Genomic DNA, 22,711 nt, shown 5'->3' on the forward strand with positions numbered 1-22,711 from the left:
CTATTATTTGAACTAGATCAAAAACACCTTTAGGCAACCAACCATACACAACCTATTGAGAATATGTATTTGGCTTAGGGGTATTGTAGTTATTTCTGTTATTTGTATTTTGGGTGCCCTTATAGGGACATAATTGTAATTTATATCTCCAATATAAAATGGAATGTTTTGGGCGTGAACAGTAGCACACCTTCTTCTCCTATAAACTCTTCTTCTTCTTCTTCTCACACTCTTCAACTTGGTATAAAAGCGGGAAGAAATCTTGGATTACATTTCTTTGTCAACTCCCAAACTCCAGAAGACCTACTAACATCAGACCGCCACCTGATGGCATCAACAATCCATACAGGTACCAGCGGCAACCCTTAAAACAGGTTTACTTCGATGCGCCCTGATTTTAGGGTTTTTTGGTATGGACCTTATCTTCATCTGATGTTCCTACGATTTTCCCCAGATTTTACAATTAGAAATTACAGAAAATTACTAGTTCGATGTTTGGATTTTTTCCTCCTTGTCTGAGTTTGACGCTTCCTTGAAACTTGTGTTTGGTTCGTTTAACGTCCTTGGAGGTATGGGATGGTTCCACAATTTTATAAGCTCTAATCTTTATTCGGCAGGCTTTTTTCCCTCCATATATTGCCGCCAGTTCAGTTTTGGGCCTCCTATTGGCCTCCAAGTGTTTTCCATTTTTGGTGGGTCTTGTGTGTGTCGGTTGGTTGTTGGAGTGTTGTAGAAATGTTAAGAAGCCTATCCAACTCAAATGGGCACGCCTAAGGAGTTACAGACTGTTTCTGGAGTGCTCCTAGGCAATGTCGATGTCTCTAGTGGTATGATAACCACATTGAAACTGATGGAACCATCTTCCTAGAGTGGTCTCAATCATCCAAGCTTACTATAGGTAGGGGTAAGTTGGCATTTATTACTGGTAAAGAAAGAAGGAAAGCCAAAATCTAATGACCCCAAACTTGCTAAATGGGAACAAGATAACTCTTTGGTTATGTCATGGTTAGTGTGTTCAATGCAGCCACATATTGCTCGCAACTACATGTTCCTCTCCACTACCAAGGATATTTGGGATCATGCTACAACCACGTACTCTCAAGAAAAAAATACAGCCCGAGTCTACCTGTCAGAGTCAGATCGAAAAGGACAAAGAGAGAGAGAACAGAGAACACAACAGTTTGGTGGGTGTGTCACTTAGTGACCATCGACACCCTAAGAGAAATATTTATATTAAAGAAAGTAAAAGGACAAATCTGCCCTTAGTGTACAAGAGATAGTGTATAGATAAAATAGATCTACAAAAAATAAGTACAAAAATAGCCATGCGGCTAGTTCTTCTATCTCTACACTCCCCTTCAAACTAATGCCTAGGAATGAGCATCAATTTGTCCATGAGAAATAAGTGTGGGGCCTGAGTCATTGCTTTTGTCAACAGGTTTGCTAGTTGGAGGACGGAAGAGACATGAGGAAGAGAAATGGTACCCTCAAGAAAGAGATTGCGGATAAAGTGGCAATCAACTTCTATATGTTTGGTGCGCTCATGGAAGATTGGGTTGGAGGCAATTTTGATTGCACTACCATTGTTTGCATAGAGAGGAACTAACAGTGATGGCTCATTAAGGATGTCAAGTAGGAGAGCTCGGAGCCATATAATTTCACTGCACACTAAGGACAATGCTCTATATTAAGCTTCAGTGGAAGATGTTGATACAGTAGGTTGTTTCTAGCACTTCCACGAAATAAGAGAGTTGCCTAAGAATACACACCAGCCAGTAGTGGATCGTCAGGTGTCGGGGCATCCAGCCCAATCAACATCTACATAGGCAATAAGGCTAATGGGGGAGATGAAGAGGAGAAGAATATTCCATGTGATAAAGTTCCCCGCACATATCTAATAATTTGATGAACTGCAGATAAATGTGATTGTCTTGGGGAAGACACAAACTGGCTCACCAATTGGATTGCATATGATATATCCAGTTGAGTCATGGCGAAATAGATTAGATTGTCCACTAGTTGACGATAAAGAGTAGGGTAGGGTCTTCAAGGGGAGAACCATCATCCATACTAAGTTTCAAATTTAGTTCCAATGGAGTATCCACAATCTTGGAATCGCTGAGATTGGCCAGTTTAACAAGATCAGCATCATATTTTTGTTGGTTAACAAAATAGCCCCGAGAATTTTGGCTTACTTCAAGGCCCAAAAAATAAGTCTAAAGAAATAGTTGGTTAGCCACGAGTGTAGGGTTCCATACCCACACTCAGGCTCTAGTGAGTGAGGTTTCATACCCACACCTAGTTGTTTCTAATTTCTTTTATTAGTAGTTTCTAAGCCCCAAAAAATAAGTCTAAAGAAATAGTTGGTTAGCCACGAGTGTAGGGTTCCATACCCACACTCAGGCTTTAGTGTGTGAGGTTTCATACCCACACCTAGTTGTTTCTAATTTCTTTTATTAGTAGTTTCTAATTTCTTTTTAGTAGTTTCTAATTTCTGTTATTAGAAGTTTCTAATTTCTGTTAAGTTGGGCTGGCTGGCCTTATTGTTTCTATTTTTTGTTTATTTCCTATTCTTGTAGGATCCTAAAAGCTATAAATAAAGGAGTTATGGGGCAGCAGATCATTCACCACTAAACCCCTTCTTTCTTTTCTCCTCTCTTCACTCTTTTTCTCTCACTCTCTCTTTCTCTTTTCTTCTCTTCAAACCTGTAATACAGTAAACAGTTATTCTTCTTCTTAGTCTTTTTTCCAAAATGTGAAAGTTGTGAACTTGCAAAACATAGTAGATCATCTTATTCTTTAAGTAATAAAAGAAGCAACCTTCCTTTTGAGATTATGCATACCGATGTTTAGGGGCCCTACCATACTCCCACCATGGGCGGGTACAGATATTTCTTATTATTTGTTGATGACTATACCCGTTTTTCATGGGTCTATCTTATGCACTCTCGAGATGAGGTCCCCTCTCTAACCCAAGCTTTCCATTAGATGATCTTAACTCAATTTGAAACCAAGATCACGATTCTTAGATCTGATAATGCAAAGGAATACTTTGCAAAACCCTTGGCATCCTATCTCCTTGATCATGGGATCATTCATCAGAGCACCTATCCTCACACACCTCAGCAAAATGGGGTTGCTGAGAGAAAAAACAGACATATTTTAGAGGTAGCTAGAAGCATCATGCTCAACTCCAATGTTCCCATACGCTTCTGGGGAGATGCAATCCATACAGCCATATACCTCATTAATAGGGTTCCTTCATGGGTCCTAAACATGCAAACCCCGTTCAGTCTTCTACATCCAAATAAGGACCTATTCACTATTCCCTTCGAAACTTTTGGGTGTACTTGTTTTGTTCAAATCCTTGGACTTCATCGCTCCAAGTTTGATCCAAAGCCACTCAGTGTATTTTCCTTGGGTATGCACAAAATCAAAAGGGATATTGCCGTTATGAACCAGTTTCAGGGAAGCGCTTTGTGTCCATAGATGTCACCTTCTTTGAGGATATGCCCTACTATCATAAGGCTTCTCCTCAGGGGAAGAATAGTGAGGAAGGGTTTTCAGTTCCAGCACCAAGAGTTCCTTTACTTGTCTTGGTTACTGGGGGTAGTTGCGAAGAAGGTTGTCAAAAATGCAGGGAGTTGAGGGTGTATCATAGAAAGTGGTGGAGGCAGGTTGATTCTCGTACTCAACAGCAATCCAGGCCAGTTCCAACATCTTCTACAGCTCCAGATCCAGACACTACTACTGCTCCCAATGTTACAGAGGTTCAGCCTTCACCGACAAATGACCTTGATCTTCCAATTGCTATTCGTAAAGGGAAGCGCTACTGCACCTCATCCACGGCCCATTGCATCTCCAAGTTCCTTTCCTATAATTGTCTCTCAGAATCCTACAGATCTTACTTGGCATATTTCTTCTATTCCTATACCCAAAAAAGTGCAAGAAGCTCTTTTGATACCCGAATGGAAGGAAGCAATGCAAGTAGAAATGGATGCTCTTGTCAAGAACAACACATGGGAACTAGTTAACCAACCTAAAGGGAAGAAACCTGTTGGATGCAGATGGGTTTTTACTGTGAAATATAATGTTGATGGTACTGTAGAGAGATATAAGGCCAAATTGGTTGCAAAGGGATTCACACAAACTTATGGCATAGACTATACAGAAACCTTTGCACCTGTTGCAAAAATGAACACTCTCAGAGTTCTTCTATCCATTGCTGCAAACTTCTCATAGCCACTATTTCAGTTGGATGTTAAAAATGCCTTCCTCAACAGAGACTTGCAAGAGGAAGTATACATGGAGTTACCCCCTGGTTTTTATAGTACAGAAGCAGGAAAGAAAGTTTGCCTTTTGAAGGCCTTGTACGGGCTGAAACAATCCCCGAGAGTTTGGTTTGATAGGTTTACACTAGCTTTGGAAAAATTCGGATACATACAGGCTCAGTCAGATCACACCCTCTTCTTTAAGAAGACAAGTCATTCCCTGACTCTACTTGCAGTCTATGTAGACATTGTGATAACAGGAAGTAACACTAGTTAAATTGAAACCCTTAAACAACACCTTCACAAGGAATTTAAAGTGAAAGACCTAGGAAAGTTACACTATTTCCTAGGAATTGAGGTAGCTCGATCTAAGGATGGCATTTTTATCTCCCAAAGGAAATATGTTCTGGACTTATTGGAAGAAACTGGCAAGTTAGGAGTGAAACCTGTTGATACTCCCATTGAGCCTAACTATAAGATAAGTGCAAAAAGTGGAGAACTCCTTGAGGACAGGGCTATGTACCAAAGGCTGGTTGGGAAACTTCTTTATCTCTGTCTAACCCAACCAAATATTTCTTATGCCGTCAGTGTTGTCAGTCAATACATGCATTCTCCTAGAACCACCCATCTCCTTGCAGTAGAAAGGATCCTTGCCTACTTAAAGAGATGTTCAGGGAGAGGTATACTCTTCAAGAATAATGGTCATATGAAAATACAAGTGTATACAGATGCGGATTGGGCTAGATGTGTTGATGATAGGAGGTCCACCTCAGGATATTGTGCATTTGTGGGGGGAAATCTTGTTTCCTGGAGAAGCAAGAAACAAAATGTTGTTGCTCGCTCCAGTGCAGAAGCGGAATACAAATCCCATGGCCAATGGTGTTGCAGAAGTGTTATGGCTGAGCTCCTTGCTTAATGAGTTGGAGGTTGATTATGAGAAGCCTCTGATGCTATAATGTGATAATCAAGTTGCAATTAATATTGCCCACAACCCAATACAGCATGGCATGACTAAGCATATCGAGGTTGACAGACATTTTATCCGAGAGCGAGTCGCATCTCAAGAAGTATGCCTTCCTTACATTGCCTCAGACATGCAGTTAGCTGATCTCTTCACCAAAGTAGTCACAAAAGGCAAATTGGAGACAGATCCACGCAAGTTGGGCATGACAAGTATCTACTCCCAACTTGAGGGCGAGTGAAGAAATAGTTGGTTAGCCACGAGTGTGGGGTTCCATACCCACACTCAGGCTCTAGTGTGTGTGGTTTCATACCCACACCTAGTTGTTTCTAATTTCTTTTATTAGAAGTTTCTAATTTCTCTTTAGTAGTTTCTAATTTCTGTTATTAGAAGTTTCTAATTTCCTGTTAAATTGGGTTGGTTGGCCTTATTGTTTCTATTTTTTGTTTATTTCCTATTCTAGTAAGGATCCTAAAAGCTATAAATAAAGGAGTGTATGGGGCAGTAGATCATTCACCACTGAACCCCTTCTTTCTTTTCTCCTCTCTTCACTCTTTTTCTCTCTCGCTCTCTTTCTCTCTTTTCTTCTCTTCAAACCTATAATACAGTAAACAGTTCTTCTTCTTCTTTCAAGTAAGTCAAAGGACCCAAGTCCTTCATCTGAAAGGATTCACTGAGCAATCATTGCAAGTCAGCAACTCCTTCTACATCATCCCCTGTAATGAGTATATCATCAACATAAAGAAGTAAGATTGTCACTCCCTACTTCCTCCTTAAGGTGAATAGAGAATGGTCTGAAGAACTCTGAATAAAACCAGCATCAGTGATAACAGATCTGAATTTCTCAAACCATGCTCTAGGAGCTTGTTTCAGGCCATAGAGGGGCTTCTTCAGGCAGCAAACAAACTATGGGTCTGTGCAATAACTAGGAGGGGGCTTCATATACACCATCTCCTTCAACTCCCGATGGAGGAATGCATTCTTTACATCCATCTAATGAATAGTCCACTATTTGGCTACAAATATAGCCATCAGAAGTCGTACAATGATCATTTTTTATACTGGAGCAAAAGTTTCCTCATAACCTATCCCATATTCCTGTTTATAGCCTTGTACAACCAGCCTAGCCTTGTACAACCAGCCTAGCCTTGTATCTGTCCAAGCTTCCATTAGATATCAGTTTCACATAGTAGACCCATCGGCTTCCTATGAGAGATCCCTCAGGTGGAGCTTTAACCAAGTCCCAAGTGTCATTCTCAAGAAGGGCTCGAATCTCATAGTCCATGGCATCTTTCCAATGTGGTATTGCTACAGCCTACTGGTAAGATCTGGGAATGTCTATGGTAGATAAAACAGCAGAAAATGAGCTATTATCCAGTGAAAAAACATAGCAGTTAGGTGGGCGAGAAATTCTAGAAGAACAACGCAAGGTAGGTGCAATAGGTTCAAGGGGAGGATCAAGTACACTTACTATGGCAAATGAAGTGACTAGATCAACAGTTGATGGTAGAGAGGAGGGGGGCATTAAGACTGATGTAGACCGTTGCCTCCTGAAGTAAGCCTGAAGTTGTTATAGATGTGATGTTGGTGTGCTTGAAGTACCTATAGAATCAAAACTGTGCAACAAAGAGGTGGGAGTTGGAAACTTTTCACAATATTTTCAAAGAAAAACGCACTCTCTAGGAAGATTACATTATAAGAAATTTGAATACGACGGACCGAAGGATCATAGCAAAGGAATCTCTTGTGTTCAAAATTGTAGCCCATAAAGGCACACAAAGCAGCTTGTGCAGTTAGCTTTGTGTGTTCATGAGGTGGGAGGTGAACAAAACAAGCACAACAAAAGACCCTAAGCATAGTTAGATCTAGATGTTTGTGAAAGAGAGATTGGAAGGGAGAAGAATTGTTTATGACAGATAAAAGGAAGACGATTTATGAGATACACAGCAGTGCTGGCCGCCTCCACCCAAAACCAAGAGGGTACATGGGAATCTTGTAGTAGGGTTCTAACTACACTCAAAATATGCCCATTCTTTCTTTCTGCTACCCCATTTTGTTGTGGGGTACCTGGACAAGAATTTTGGGATTGAATTCCATGTTATTTCAAGTAGGTTTGAAAATCCCCATCAAAGTACTCTCCCCTGAGTCCAATCGTAGCACACATATTTTGGCATCAAGTTGGGTAGCAACATAAGCATGAAAGTGCATGAACACATAATAAACTTTAGATTTCTTTCAAAGAAAGTAAACCCAAGTAAACCAAGTGCAGTCATCAATAAAAGTTACAAAGTAATTTAACCCAATCGAGCAATAACAGGGAACGACCAAACATCACTATGTATTAAATAAAAAGGAACTATAGCATGCTTAGAATGAGAAGGAAAGTGTAAAATGTGACTCTTACATAAACCATGAGTAATGTAATCTTTATTAACATTCTTAAAAGAAGTAGCACAAACCGATAAACTACCGGAAGCAAACAACTAATCAAGTTTCCTAGAAAAATGATGGTTAAGGCGTTTATGCCACAAATGCCAATCATTATTACAATTAAAAGACTCAAAACTAGAAATAGTACAAAGCAAACACGAAGTAGAAACGGGATCAGCCTTATTCTTCTCAAACTCCAGAGCAAATAGTCATCCCAGTCTAAGCCCCTTCCCCCTCACCTCCCTAGTTTGTCGGTCCTGTATCAAACAACCATCAGAAGAAAATGAAACAGTGTTACCTTCCTCTACAAGTTGGCCAACAGAAATCAAATTGGTGGTTAGCTTGGGTACAAATAAAGTTTTGGGTAAATGAAAAGAAGAGGACTTAGAGATAGATAAATACAAATCATCACAACTGAGTATATCTAACTTTTCATCATTTGCCTTAATAATATGTTTATTGGGAAGATGGGGTTTAATAAACCCTGCATAGTATTCCTAGACTTTCCTTTCTCCCTGATAGAACGAAAAGATATCAACTTCTAATTGATATTGTCTAGAGGTGTTTGACTGTTGATACACTTTCACAAGATACTCGTACATCTCATAAGTAGTCCTATATCCTCTCGTAGGAATTGCGATGTCAGTTTCAACTAACCCTAGGATCCTTGATGCAATTTTTGCATTATCAATCTTCCATTAATTAAGAGCCTTGATGTTTAAATCGTCAGGTTTAACCACAGATCCATCCAGATATCCCCAAAGACCCTTTTCTTCAACATGGAATTGAAAGTTAAACTTCCACAATGCATAGTTCGTACCATTGAGGGAGAACATCCATCCTTTCTAACACCATTGAAGAACAAGGAACAGCAGTGCACACTTCCAAACAAAGGATAGAACTCAAATCAGAAGGTACAGAGAAGTACCTTTTAGTCGATGTCCAGAAAAGGAAACTGTAATAGTCTACTGAACTCAAAAGTAGATCAAAACCCTTCTAAAACAAAGCCGATCCAAACCAAACCAAAAGGAATCAATAGATCTGCTCTGGGCGACACCAGATCTAAAGTTTCAAACTGATCCAATGTCTCTACAAAGAGATCCAATGAGAAAAAAGAGATGCAATGATGCATTGGGTGACACACTTTTCTTCCTCTTCTCTACTCTTCTCTCTTCCCTCCTCCCCTCTCTCTCCTCTCTCTCTCTTCTAGAAAGAAAACAGTACCCAAACAGACAAAAACGGGTCCACTTTTTGAAGAGCTATTTGCTAACACTGCCTAGTTTCTCGACATATCATCACAGGAAAAAGGTGCAAAGAAGCCCATCGTTTTGACCCAATACATCAACTTAGTCATCACTCATTCTTTCACCACTTTTGTGCTTCTGTCTTTTTCTGGAAAAATTCTCAAATTCACCAACCACAGAAAAGCTGCCCGAGTGCATCTCCACAAGATTTTACCCCATTTTCTAGGCCATAAAAAAGTATTTGGGTTAACAAATTGTCGATCTCTGTCAGCAAGTTACACCTACAACCAAACAAGGTAAAAAAAAAACATTGCCAAATGTCTGCAACAAATGGACAAGAGATTAGTAGGTGGTAATAACTCTCACTGTTTTGCATATTTGCATAGAATGCACCAATTAGGGGGGTACACAATGAAAAGGCCTTCTATTTTGCAAATTACCCAAAACAAGCCTTTGAGATGTGGGACCCAAACGGGAAGAACTGAGGTTGCAATGACAAACAAAAAGAATTGAAAAAATAAGCAAAAGAGAAAAACCTTTGAGATGTGGGACCCAAATCCCTTATTTGGTTTAGAGGGGTCCAAACAAACTTTCTCAAGAGTAGACAACAGAGTTGCAACCTCTTCAAGCTCACCATCCATGAAACAACAATCCCCAAATCTCTTTCAGTTGCCTTCCTAGCTCCAAGATGGAAAACTGCATATCGCCCTCAAACCTGCCCACCAAGCAATGGTCAAGGTTGGATCTTTTCCTCTCATCCCCATTCCCATCCATCACAATATAAAACACCTCCCCCCCCCCTCCCCCAAAGGAAGCACTTTTCTAGGTTTCACCATCACTATAAGAGATTTTCTAGGTTTCACCAACCTAGAAAATTTTCTAAGAATAAAAACATATGAAGACATGACGAAACCCCATCACTACCATGCAATGTTAACCAGATATGGCTAGAGACAGTGTATGATATGGAATTCACTCTAGAAATTGAAGTATACAACATGATACAGCACCCTTGTATAGGTATACAGGTATCATAGCCTAGTAACACCACCATTCTCCTCTCTTAGACCACCATCAACCAATCTACTAGCCATGAGCCTATGGTCTTCAATCTGCCTTTCCAGCCCTAGTTAAAGTTATTTCTTTCAGATGGAACACAAAAAACGAAAACAACATGCATCATAACATGATAACTCTAAATGCTGAAAGGAGCACTTATAACCAACCAAAAGAAATAAGAGAAATCAACATAATGCAAAAGCCAGTCCTGATAGGTTGTCTTTAATTATTAGGTGGGTGACTAGTTTTCCCTTGCATGTCAGATTTCCATACACCGAAATATACAATTGGTTTTCCATGAATCATGGAACAAGGCCCTTATCCAGTCAGGAACAAAGATGACATAACACCATATTGACATTTTACAAAGCTCTTTATCAAGTCGAAGTAAGCAAGCATATGAAGTGCAAACCTCTCAGTTCACTGAATGTTATCAGTTCATCGATAAGCTTTTGCCGAGCAATATCAAGTCTGCCATTTATAAAATGCTTCTTCAGCTTTGCCCAATAGCCACAGATATTGTACCCATCAACAAGTAAGACAGGGACTGCAGTGTCCACACCCTGGTTTGTACTGAAAGTGAGCAAAAGTGAAGCTTTAATTGGCCAGAAAGAAATACAGAAAGTAATTGGACAAAATTAAAAGTATATCTACTTCATTAGAAATAGACAAAATTTGGATAGTTACTAGTAAAGGGTCATCGTAGGATCTCGATATAGATCTGTGTCTTCAGGAAGTTCTTCTTTCTGCACCTTCTTTCTGCGGTAACTAGTAGCAGGCTTAGGTGTACTGGATTTTCTTTTTTGGAATTCCTACAAGAATTATATCATATAAATGAAGATCCCAAATAAACTAAATTCAGTGTTTGGATACTAACCTACCTTCCATAACTTTAAGAACTGCAAATTCTGCTTGACATTTGACATAATCCTTGGTGGGTTTTTATCAGAACCCTAGCAGAACATAGCTTGTCAACACTCTGAATCCAACAAAAATTTCAAAGAATCCTTTTTTTGATAAGTAAAAAAATTCATCACCTTCAAAGAATCCTTTGACAGATATAATAATTCTTATTTCGGAATAAAACAAAAACAGAGATCTTAACATTACCTTCTTCAAAGAGATAAAAACAAGATAACCAAGTATAACCAAGTGCATGACCTTTTAGTTGGTACCACAACACCATACAACAATCTGGGGCCCCATGATTGCCCATAAATTGAGAGGTCAGGACCCAGCATTCAGTGGGTTCCATATCTTTGTTTGACTAGACCTAACATATCTTATGCAATAGGAGTGATGAGCCAATATATTCATGACCCCAGGACTTCTCACATTCAAGCTATTAACAGCATCCTTACCTATTTGAAAACATGCCTTGTTAGGGGGATGTTATACTCCGACCATGGACATTTAAATTTTGAGACTTACACAAATGCAGACTGGGTAGTGTCTATGGATGGTAGAAGATCTACATTTGGTTACTGTGCCTTAGTTGGAGGTAATGTGATTCTATGGAGAAGCAAGAAACAATCAATAGTTGTATGTTCTAGTATCAAGGCAAAATACAAAGCAACGGCTCATGGAGTGTCTGAATTACTTTGGTCGAAGACCTTGTTCACTAAGTTGGGCATCCAAGCAGATACTCTAATGAGACCCTATTTTGACAACCCAGCAGGTAGCAGCTATAAACATTGCCCATAACCCAGTTCAACATGACCGTACAAACATTTTATTAGAGAGAAGATAGCTAGTGGTGAGATATGCCTACCCTTTGTAAGGTTGGAAGACCAAGTAGTTGATTGTTTCACTAAATGTGTTTACAATCCACAATTTCTTAAAAGCCTAGACAAGCTAGGCATGATTCACATATATACTTAGCTTGAGAGGGAGTTTTGAGAATATAAAGGACAAGGGGCTTTTGGTCTTTTTCTTATCTATTTGTATTTGAGCACTCAAGTGAGGGATTTCTTCTAATGTTTTCTCATGATATAAATATCAAGGTTGAGGGTGTGAACAGTAACACACTCCTCTCATTCGTAACTGGCTCTTCCTCTTCCTCTTCTCTTCTCTTCTCTTTTCTCTCTCAACAAAACTCTAAATCTTAAAACTTTCACCTGCTAATCTCCTATTGTTTTGCAGCAAGTATTTGGGACTCTTTTTCCTTGTTTAGATGCAGATGGACTCCTCTAGATTTGCTCGGTTGTTTAGCCCTGTATTCTTTTGTTGAGGCCTACACCATGGGTATATGAAATAAGAAACTTAAATGATGATATACATTCTACAACATACACATTTGCTGGTGGTAATTTGATTTCCTAGTAGAGAAAGAAGTAACTAGGTTTTTTTCTTTTTTCTTTTTTCTTTTTTCTTTTTTCTTTTTTCTTTTTTCTTTTTTCTTTTTTCTTTTTTCTTTTTTCTTTTTTCTTTTTTCTTTTTTCTTTTTTCTTTTTTCTTTTTTCTTTTTTTTTTCGAAAAAGTAAACCATGAGCAAGAAGTAACTAGTTGTGAGTACAACAAGTGCTGAATCTGAATATAGCCATTCCACATAGACTTTCTCAGCAACTTTTGTTAAAAACTTCTCTAGGTGATCTGGGAATCATGTCTGAAGAACCTATGTAATTGCACTGTCAAAATTATAAGCAATATAGCATATAATCCAATTCAGCATGATTGCACAAAGTATATTCAAGTTGATCGACTGAATGCCAGCTTGTCTATGTGCTTAGAAAAGGCATTGTTAAACCTAAGTTTGATAGTCTTTTAGTCAAGGTGGCCTGGTTTACAAGGGCATTATTGTAATTTTCTTGGTGTTGAAGATTAATTAGTTTTATGATGTTTTTCTGAGTAGATGTTTATGTTAGTTGTTAGATAGGAGGTGGGGACCACAGTAGTTATGTGAGTCCAAATTTTATTATGTTTTTCCGAGTGTTATATATGTTGTTTTATGTTTTGCCGCCCTATAAGGGCATAGTTGTCTTTGTACTGTTCTATTATTTTAGTATAAATAATAAGTGAAGGGGGCGGCCAGAATTATTGCTCTCTTTTCTTTCAACTTCTCTTCTTCTCTTCTTCTCTTCTTCTCCTTCTCTCTTCCTTCTCTCTTCAAGAAACTACTTTCTTTCATATTTTTTTAATTCAGCAGATTTCTACTTGGTATCAGAGCATCGGCTAGGGTTTCTTGAAGCATTCTCATGCAGCCATAGATCAGCCGATTGCATGAAGAAGTAAAGGGCTGATCGATCTGCTATAGATTGCCCAGTTCTTCGAGTTTTTGGTGGGATCTAGACATCAGGAAGGTGATCTACTGTTCGGCATCAAAATCAGGAAGAACTGGAGTACGGGGAAGAGTCCCAGAAAAGTTGGACTCTTTGTTTTTGATTTGATCTTGGGCGCCCAGGTATTGTTAGTTTTCTTTCGATTTTCTGAAGAGGGCGATTTGGTTTCTAAAATTTTCTAGGCCTCCCAGAGTGATCAATTCACTTTTCTCTCTATTGGGAGGAATGGGGAGGAGAGAGATTTCCCTCCAGCTAGGGTTTCCTTCTTCCGGAAGGGTTGATTTCTGTGTGTGTGGTATTAAATTATTTTTTGAATGTCTCCAATCTATTTTTTCTTATGTTGAACTATTTGAAGTAAAATAGAGAGTTGGAATACCGAGATGAAATCTACCGGTACTATGGGACTGGGTGTTGGAGGTAGTAGTGATATTTTTTGGTCTGGGATCATTATTACAGTAAAACTTGATGGCACAAATTATTTGGAGTGGGCATAATCAGCTAAGATGGCTATTGGTGCCCGTGGAAAATTAGGGTCTCTCACTGGGGAGGAGAAGAAACCTGATACAGACTCTTCCCGATGGGTGCAAGAGAATTACATGGTAATGTCTTGGCAGTGTAATTCTATGTTACTTCATATTGCAAAAATTTCCTATGGGCTAATACTGCCAAGGAGATTTGGGAAGGAGTGACTGAAACCTACTCTCAGAAGCAAAATGAAGTCAGAGCCTATCAGTTAAGAAATCAGGTTATAAGTACGAAACAGGGAGCAAAACCTCTTGCTGTGTATTTCTCCATGCTGAAAACCCTATGGCAAGAAATAGATCACTTAGAAACTGTGGTATGAAAAAGTGTAAATGATACAGCAATTTATCACAAACTGGTAGAGAGGAATAGGGTTTTTGAGTTCTTGGCAGGGTTGAACCCTGAATTTGACATTGCTAGGTAGCATATTCTTTCTAGGGAGGGTGTGACACTCTCTCAGGCCTATGCTTTTGTCTCTGGAGAGGAGAGTAGGAGGAATGTAATGCTGAGATAGCCTGAGATTGACCAATCGACTATGGTTGGTACAACAAAACCTAAGCCGAATGGAGACAGGGGGAGTAGTGAGACTAGAAGGGAAGATAAGAAAGACTTGGTGTGTAATTATTGCAAGAGGCCTAAGCATACCAGGGACACTTGTTGGAAGTTTCATCCAAATCTTATGCCTGCTCGGATAAAAAACAAGAAGGGAAATGCAAATGTAGCCACTACAGGAGACTCTTCAGCCCCTCTCTCCCAAACTGATTGAGAATCCATTGCAGTAGCAGCAGTGAGAACAGAACTAGAGAGGTTTGGACAACTTATGAGTAAGAAAGATTCACCTAGCCCTAGCCTTCCAGATAGACAGCAACATGCAGGAGCCAACTACACCACTTCCTTTGCACATACAGGTAGTCCATATGCAACTGCGAATCTTGCATACACTTCAGGTAAGGAGGGACCTCCCTAGATTATAGACTCAGTAGCATCTGAGCATATGACTAATGCCACTACCATTTTCAATTCCTATCAGTTGTGCTCTGGTAGAGACAGAGTCTCTACAGTAGATGGTTCACACATGCCTATTGTTGGGAAGGGGATAGTTAGAATGACCAATGATATAACTTTGTCATCTGTTTTACATGTCCCTAGACTTCATACCAACCTACTGTTTGTTAGTTTGACAAAAAATTTGAATTGTTTTGTAACCTTTCTTCCTAGTAATTGTGTTTTGCAGGATCTGGAGTCAAAGAAGATGATTGTGAGTGGCCGTGAAGTGAATGGAGTCTACCTTTTGGATGAGATTCCGAGACATCAGGGACATCATGTTAGCAGTAGCAGTAGTAGTTGGTCAGAGTTAGTAAACCAGATTATGCTTTGGCACAATCGCTTGGGACATCTTTCTTTTAATTCTTTGAAATGTCTTTTCCCAAAGTTGTTTGAGTCTGTTCAATTATCTACTTTGGAGTGTGAGAATTGTCAATTAGGAAAGCATTGTAGACAGTCTTTTAAACCAAGTAATAAAAGAAGTACTTTTGCTTTTAATATTGTCCACACTGATGTATGGGGGCCATATCAAATCCCTTCCATGGGAGGATTCCGTTACTTTCTCTTGTTTGTGGATGATTATACACAATATTCATGGCTATATTTGATGAAATCACGTTATGAGGTTCCTAACTTAGTACGGCAATTCCACTAGATGGTTCTCACACAATTTGGAGTGAGAACTAAGGTTTTTAGATCAGATAATGCCAGAGAGTATTTTGAGAAGATCTAACCACGTATCTCTTAGAACATGGTGTAGTTCATCAGAGCAGTTGTGCATATACACCGCAACAGAATGGAGTTGCTAAGAGGAAAAACAAACACATTGTGGAGGTGGCAAGGAGTCTTATGGTGGGCGCTTTAGTCCCTGTGCAGTTCTGGGGAGATGCAGTTCTTACAGTCGTACATGTGATTAACCGTGTTCCTTCACGGGCTTTGGGGTTTAAGGTGCCATTTTGCCTCCTTTTTCCAGATAGAGAGATATTTCATATACCTCTGAGGGTTTTTGGCTGTGTTTCTTTTGTTCACATTCTTGGCCCTCATCGCAAGAAATTTGATCCTAAGGCCAAGAAATGTGATTTTCTTGGGTATGCTCAGAACCAAAAAGGGTATTGCTATTACGACCCAGTGTCGATGAGCAGATTTGTCACAATGGATGTTACCTTTTTTGAATCCACATTCTTCTTCTCGAGTGGTTCTCCTCAGGGGGAGAGTTTTGGGGAGGAGAACTCACAATCTGTTCCTCTTCCTGTTTCTGTGGTGCCTCCATCGGTTCAGCCACCACCTGCACCATCAGTTCAGCCAACACCTGCACCTCTAGTTTCATTACCTGAGCCACTACGGGCAGCCTCACAGCAATATCAGCGCCGGCAGATGATGGTTGACTCCACACATCTTCGACCCACACCACTCTCTGTCAATCCTTCTGAAACTCCAGATTCGGCATATACAGTTCCAGGTATTCCTCTTGAGCCTGTTATGTTTTCTGATGATAATGTTTCTGTCCCTAACACCACTGTTGCAGCTGATCCCACTGACCTTGATCTTCCCATTGCACTTCGTAAGGGGAAGAGAAAGTGTACAGCCCACTGCATTTCACACCATCTTTCCTACAGTGCCTTATCACCCTCCTATTGTGCTTTTCTTTCTTCCCTAGATTCTGTGTCTATACCCAGGAATGTTACTGAGGCTCTCTCCAAACCTGAGTGGAAAACAGCCATGCAAGATGAAATTGATGCTTTGGTCAAAAACCAAACTTGGGAAATAGTTGATCTTCTCCTAGACAAGGAGAGAATCGGATGTCGATGGGTATTCACTGTGAAGTATAAGGCCGATGGCAAGATAGAGAGGTACAAGGCAAGGTTGGTAGAAAAAGGGTATACTCAGACCTATGGTGTTGATTATCTGGAAACCTTTGCACCAGTAGCTAAGATGAGTTCAGTTCGTATTCTTTTATCTCTAGCAACCACTTATTCATGGCCCTTGTTCCAGCTTGATGTCAAAAATGCTTTCCTCAATGGTGACTTACAGGAAGAGGTATATATGGACATTCCAGTAGGCTTTTATGAAAATGTTGATAAAGGAAAGGTGTGCAAACTCATAAAATCTCTGTATGGACTGAAACAGTCACCTAGGGCTTGGTTTGATAGGTTCAGAGGGGCACTCATCCATTTTGGATACACACAGACACAGTCTGATCACACCCTCTTTGTGAAGAGGAAAGATGCTTTGGTGTCAATTCTGATTGTATATGTGGATGATATAGTGGTGACAGGAAATGATCTAGAGGAGATTGATGATCTCAAAAAATCATTGTAGCAAGAATTTGAGATCAAAGATCTTGGTGAGTTCAAATACTTCTTAGGGATTGAAGTTGCAAGGTCCAAGCATTTCACAGAGAAAGTATGTACTTGACCTACTACGAGAGACTGGGAAGCTGGGGACCAAACCAGCAGACACTCCTATTGATCCAAATCACAGAATTAATAGTGTGCATGGTGAATTGGTAAAGGATGTGAGGAGATATCAAAGAATGGTGGGCCGACTGCTGTATCTGTGTATGACATGTCCAGATATTTCTTATGCTGTCAGTGTTATGAGTCAGTACATGCATGCACCTCGGGTTCAGCACTGGGAAGCTATTGAGAGAATACTTGCATATATGAAAAAACACCCTGGCAGAGGTATTCTTTCTCAAATCATGAGAATCTGAAGTTAGAATCCTATACAGATGCAGACTGGGCAGGATGCTTAGATGATAGGAGGTCTACATCAGGAGTGTGCACCTTTGTAGGTGGAAACTTGATCTCCTAGAAGAATAAGAAGCAAGCGGTTGTGGCAAGGTCAAGTGCAGAGGCTGAGTATAGATCCATGGCTCGTGGTGTCTCAGAACTTCTTTGGGTTAGATCTCTTTTGAGTGAGATTGGGGTGAAAGCAGAGGAACCTATGATGTTATACTGTGACAATCAGGCTGCAATCAATATTGCCCACGATCCAATTCAACATGATAGGACAAAACACATTGAAGTTGATAGACACTTTATAAGAGAAAGGGTAACAACCGGAGAAGTTTGTTTGCCTTATGTCTCTTCAGAGTTGCAGTTGGCTGATATTCTCACTAAAGGGGTGACAAGGAACAAGCTTGAACATGATCTACACAAGTTGGGAATGTGTGACATTTACTCCAACTTGAGGGGGAGTGTTGAAGATTAATTAGTTTTATGATGTTTTTCTGAGTAGATGTTTATGATAGTTGTTAGATAGGAGGTGGGGACCACAGTAGTTATGTGAGTCCAAATTTTATTATGTTTTTCTGAGTGTTATATATGTTGTTTTATGTTTTGCCGCCCTATAAGGGCATAGTGTCTTTGTATTGTTCTATTATTTTAGTATATATAATAAGTGAAGGGGCGGCCAGAATTATTGCTCTCTTTTCTTTCAACTTCTCTTCTTCTCTTCTTCTCCTTCTCTCTTCCTTCTCTCGTCAAGAAACTACTTTCTTTCATATTTTTTTAATTCAGCAGATTTCTACTCTTGGCATTAACATACAAGTGTCAATAACAATTCATTAATTATAACAATAAAATTACAAAGAGGAAGACAAACTCTCTTATCTTCCAAAAATAGCTTGAGCCCCAACAAAGGAAAAAAAGGAAAAGAGAAAAATTAAATTACATCTGTGCCCAGAACATTGAAACCCTGTCCACCCCTTGTTTAGCTAACCCATCAGCAAAAGAGTTAGTTGATCTTTTAATCCATCTGACTTTAACTTTCATTTCTCGAGTCAACCATCTGAATTTCCTCCTCACATTGCTATAACTCCATAAACCACTGTCATCTTTATTCAGCCAACCTACCACTATCTCCGAATCCCCTTCAATTATGAGTTTCCTGATATCCATCTCCCTAGCTTTCTGAACTCCAACCGTAGCTGCTTGGATCTCCGCTCTGAGAGAGTCACCCACTCCAATTGGGCCTGAGAACATGGCAGAAACAACCCCATTCTCATCCCTGAATACACCTCCAATTCGATACTTCTCTCTATACCTTGCTAAAACCTATTCTGCCCACTTTCACTTGTGGGGTAAAATATCTTAGACATTCTCCCTTCTTCTTCTGTTATCCATTGTTTGATATATAAGTTAAGTCTGGTATGAGGATGTGATTCCCCAGCTTTTTTTATCACTCAGATGATTATTTTAAGAGCTCCACTTGCTCAATAAACTATACGCAAGAGAATTTATCATGATGTCTTGTTATGTTTTCTGCAAAAGGCATCTTGAAAGGTACAATTCTGTGCACCACCTTTTCTTTCATTGTTCATAGACAAGCAGGGTTTGGTTTGGTTGCCTGGCAAACTAAACAAGGAGGTTTATTCAATCTTGGCAAGTTGGGATTGTACCTTCTGCAAAAAGTCAAGAAGACTCCCTTTGATCTACCATCTATAACCTTTGGCAGAAGAGAAACCAAGTGAATATTTACTAGTGCAGACATGGAGGACAATCTTATTATTGTCATGGTTGATAAAGAATACAGTTCATAGATACTAGGTGATCAATATGAGTAATTCTCTACACGGGTTCTTTAGTTTGGAGGTGTTTACCATGCACTTAAATTGGATACACTGATTGGGTTTCCTGGAGTGTGGAGTCTCACAAATAACGATGAGTACTTATGGGTCCTATTGAGATGTAAAGGCTGGTTTCCAGAGTATTGTAAATGGGTTTTCAATTGGATGTGAGACTATTTTGGTTTCATCCCATGAAAATGTAATCTTGAGCAATTGAGATGCATGTTTAAGCTTAGGATTCAATTAAAAATCTCAGCCAGCAGTTAACCTCTTAAACCATAAGAATACTTGACCTTGGGATAGTCTATTCACTTATTCAGGTTATCAAAACTGGTTAAATTTTCAATAAAAATTAAGTAGGTGACCTTTTAGTACAATTCAAGAGTAGCCAATCAGGTTTTCCTAGATTTTGCAATAAGATAGAGGAATTGATCTTGGCCAATCAAGTTGGTCTTATTTCTATGTGATTTTTCTCCAAGGTGAACCACATTTCACCTGATAATATTGGAGCACATAAATACCCCAGTTCTTTTCTCTGTCCTCTGGAAAACATAGAAAACGAGCTCAAAAATAAACAGTTTTGGTTTATTGGGAATAAAGATCACCAAACGTCAGATGAACTCAGCCATATCTTAAAATTGGTTGAAGTTACAGTCAAATAAATCGGAAACTCATTTCTTTTTGCTTTTTGGATATTTTTAGTTTGCTGGAATTTAGAGTCAAATAAATGGGAAACGCATCTCTAATTGGAGGGGATGAGCATTGTTCTCCGTTAGAAAGGAAAACTCTCCCGCATAGGAAAAAAAAAAGATGACAAGGGTTTCCAATTTCCTAATTTCCTTATTAATTGATGTTTTCCTCACAAAGTCATAAGCGAGCATAGTTAAAGGAATTGACGACGAACCAGTGAGACTATTTCCTATTTTTGTTCATAATTATTATTATGGTACTTACAACACAATCCATTTTGTCCTTCTTCCATATCTAATCGTTTACAGGGGTGAAAAACACCTCAGTACTCTAACACTTTATTTCAGAGAAGATTGGAAAAAGAATAACAAGAAGAGGCAGCAGAAGCAGCACCATCAACTAACCTTATCAAAAGAAGAATCAGGCTTCTTACTTCTCGCTATGACCCTGGAATGCGTATAAGCAGACGAACATGAACGACATGCAGACGAAAACACCAAGGCCGATTTCATAGTTTCTTCCTTTTCAACCCCATCAACCCCCTTTGCTTGTCTCTGCACTCCAAAACTGCGTGTTTATAACTCTAGTCTTCCATCATTAATCATTATGTGTGGAGTTCACTTTCGCTACGACAGTAAATGTGTGCTTGTTTGGGCTTTGGAGTGCGTCCATCGTCAGTTCGTCACCGGAGATGGACGGATAACTGTTACTCGTCTCTCGACCGTTAGATTTTTTAACTCTTAGCAGAAGGGCGTGATTATTTTAAGGCAAAACATCATATTTACTTACTCAAGTACCAAAAAGAAAGTCAGTTTATAAAAGAATAAAATATTCAAGTGAAAAAAGAATAAAATGAAAAACTAGATACAATTTTAATTAACTATAATTTTAAAATTCTAGAATCATAATCGCTGAAATTGTTATCGCCCAAACTTAAACTAACTAAAAGTTAACCACCCGAAAAAAGTAACCGGCAAAACTGTTATTATCCGGAACGGTGAGTACCAAAATTATTATCGCGAAGTGGAATCAACTGGATGAACTAAAACTCTTGGAACCGTTGTTGCCAAAACTAGAACCAATTGGAATGTTAACCAGCCGGATTTGTTATCATTGGAACTCGATCCACCCAGAATTGTAAGTGCCAGTGAAGGAAAATAAGGAAACAATCACCAACGGTAAATCAAAGTAGCGATTAAGGCCACCGCCAAATACTTCGTCTCTTGTACTAAAATCGCTGCAAAAAGAAACAAAAGAAAAAACAAGGTAAAAGAAAAAAAAAGAAAAAGAGAAAAAACGAAAGAGAGTGGAGGATTAGACCGAATTAATAAAAAAGAAGAGAGAGTGAGAGAAAGAGATAAGAGAAGAAGAAAAGTAAGAAAAAAGGGAGAGAGTGGGAAGAAAATGAACAACTAAAATGGAAAGAAGAAAATAACCCGAGGACAATCCTGAGATTGAGACTTTCTCAAAGAAAAAAGAGGGAAAACCTTTGGAAACCCAGAGATGAAGACTCTCTTAGAGAAGATCACGTGATTTTGCAGGTGCTACTCAAATAAATAAGTAAATACTTATTTAAATTAATTATTTATACAACTATATATATACTAAAATAAGGAAGTTTAGGAATTCTTTTTTTTTGAATTTTTTTTCATTCCATGACATTTAAAAAAAAATAATGAGATATTCTCCTTTTTCATAAAAATTAGGATAAAATCAAAAACCTTTCCTAAAATTATTAACAATCATAAAAACTTTCCCTATAGTTTCATTTTAACAAAAACCTCCCTTGAACTTAAAGAATTCAACAAAAACCTCTCTTCTATCACTGGCCTAGACGGAAAGTGTTAAATTGTTGCATCAATTTCTTTCAAGTACCTATTTTACTCTTTTACAAATTAATTTACATATATTTTTATTGAAATACCCGTGTTTGAAACTCAACAAAAAAATCTCTTTACATTTGGCAGAGCAACAATCGCCCTAGGGATTTGGCATTAATGATGTCCCCCTCGATCCACCCTCTACTAATCTATCGTAAGTCGTTTGGTTCTCTTCTATAAGAGTAAACACAGAAGAGAAGCTTGGCTTTGGAATCGTAGACAAAGAAAGGAAAGAGATGTCTTGAAAACTGTAAGCTAGGTTTCCTCTTGATAGCAGAAACCTTCTCGAACTAGAATTCCTCCTTTCATGTTCATTAACAACTTGTTTTGTTCAAATCTCTTATACCCACGTATAATTGACTCAATCTCCTATAGTGGAAGAATAAGAAAAAGAAAAGGTTGAAACCTGGGAACGGGAGTTGAGGGAGTGCGATTGACGATTGCAACTTATGTAGGAATCATCACTTGTGGCCTTATATTCATACTCGATGTCCATGCGACACTCCCAATGCTTTGACAAACCTCTCTATCTTCGTCTCTTTCCCCCTCTCTTCCACATTTCAGCTCAAAAATATCTAAGGCTACTTTACGCTTTGTCTGGAATAGAAGGAATTGTCTATCAAATTGGGACCAACTCAATTCATTTCCATCAAAAATTCCACCTTGCTGGAACTGATTACAAGGTAGTAAAATTAGAATTATAGAGAAAACAAGTAAGGGAGAGAACTGATTTTCTCATGCAATTCGATTCATTACACATGT

General features: G+C 38.9%; 1 protein-coding gene across 7 annotated transcripts in view; it reads right to left on the bottom strand.

The window, feature by feature from the left end:
- Positions 1-22,460, bottom strand: part of LOC104593890 (yacP-like NYN domain protein) — an 87,717-nt gene extending 65,257 nt beyond the window's left edge. Inside the window, exons 1-5 of one of the 7 annotated variants that reach the window (XM_019197160.2) lie at positions 21,075-21,490; positions 20,474-20,808; positions 10,847-10,944; positions 10,653-10,777; positions 10,378-10,538 (exon numbers count right to left, since the gene is read on the bottom strand). In XM_019197160.2, coding sequence (XP_019052705.1) covers positions 10,378-10,538; positions 10,653-10,777; positions 10,847-10,891 — 331 coding nt within the window. In that variant the 5' untranslated portion in view covers positions 10,892-10,944; positions 20,474-20,808; positions 21,075-21,490. Of the gene's footprint in view, positions 1-10,377; positions 10,539-10,652; positions 10,778-10,846; positions 10,945-20,473; positions 20,809-21,074; positions 21,492-22,355 lie in introns of those variants that run through there. The other 6 variants (XM_010253958.3, XM_088887847.1, XM_088887846.1 and 3 more) reach the window with 6 other exon arrangements.
- Positions 22,461-22,711: the final 251 nt, after the last annotated feature.

Source organism: Nelumbo nucifera, chromosome 5 (assembly GCF_055504915.1).
Source record: "Nelumbo nucifera cultivar China Antique chromosome 5, China Antique-T2T, whole genome shotgun sequence".
Classification (NCBI taxonomy): domain Eukaryota; kingdom Viridiplantae; phylum Streptophyta; class Magnoliopsida; order Proteales; family Nelumbonaceae; genus Nelumbo; species Nelumbo nucifera.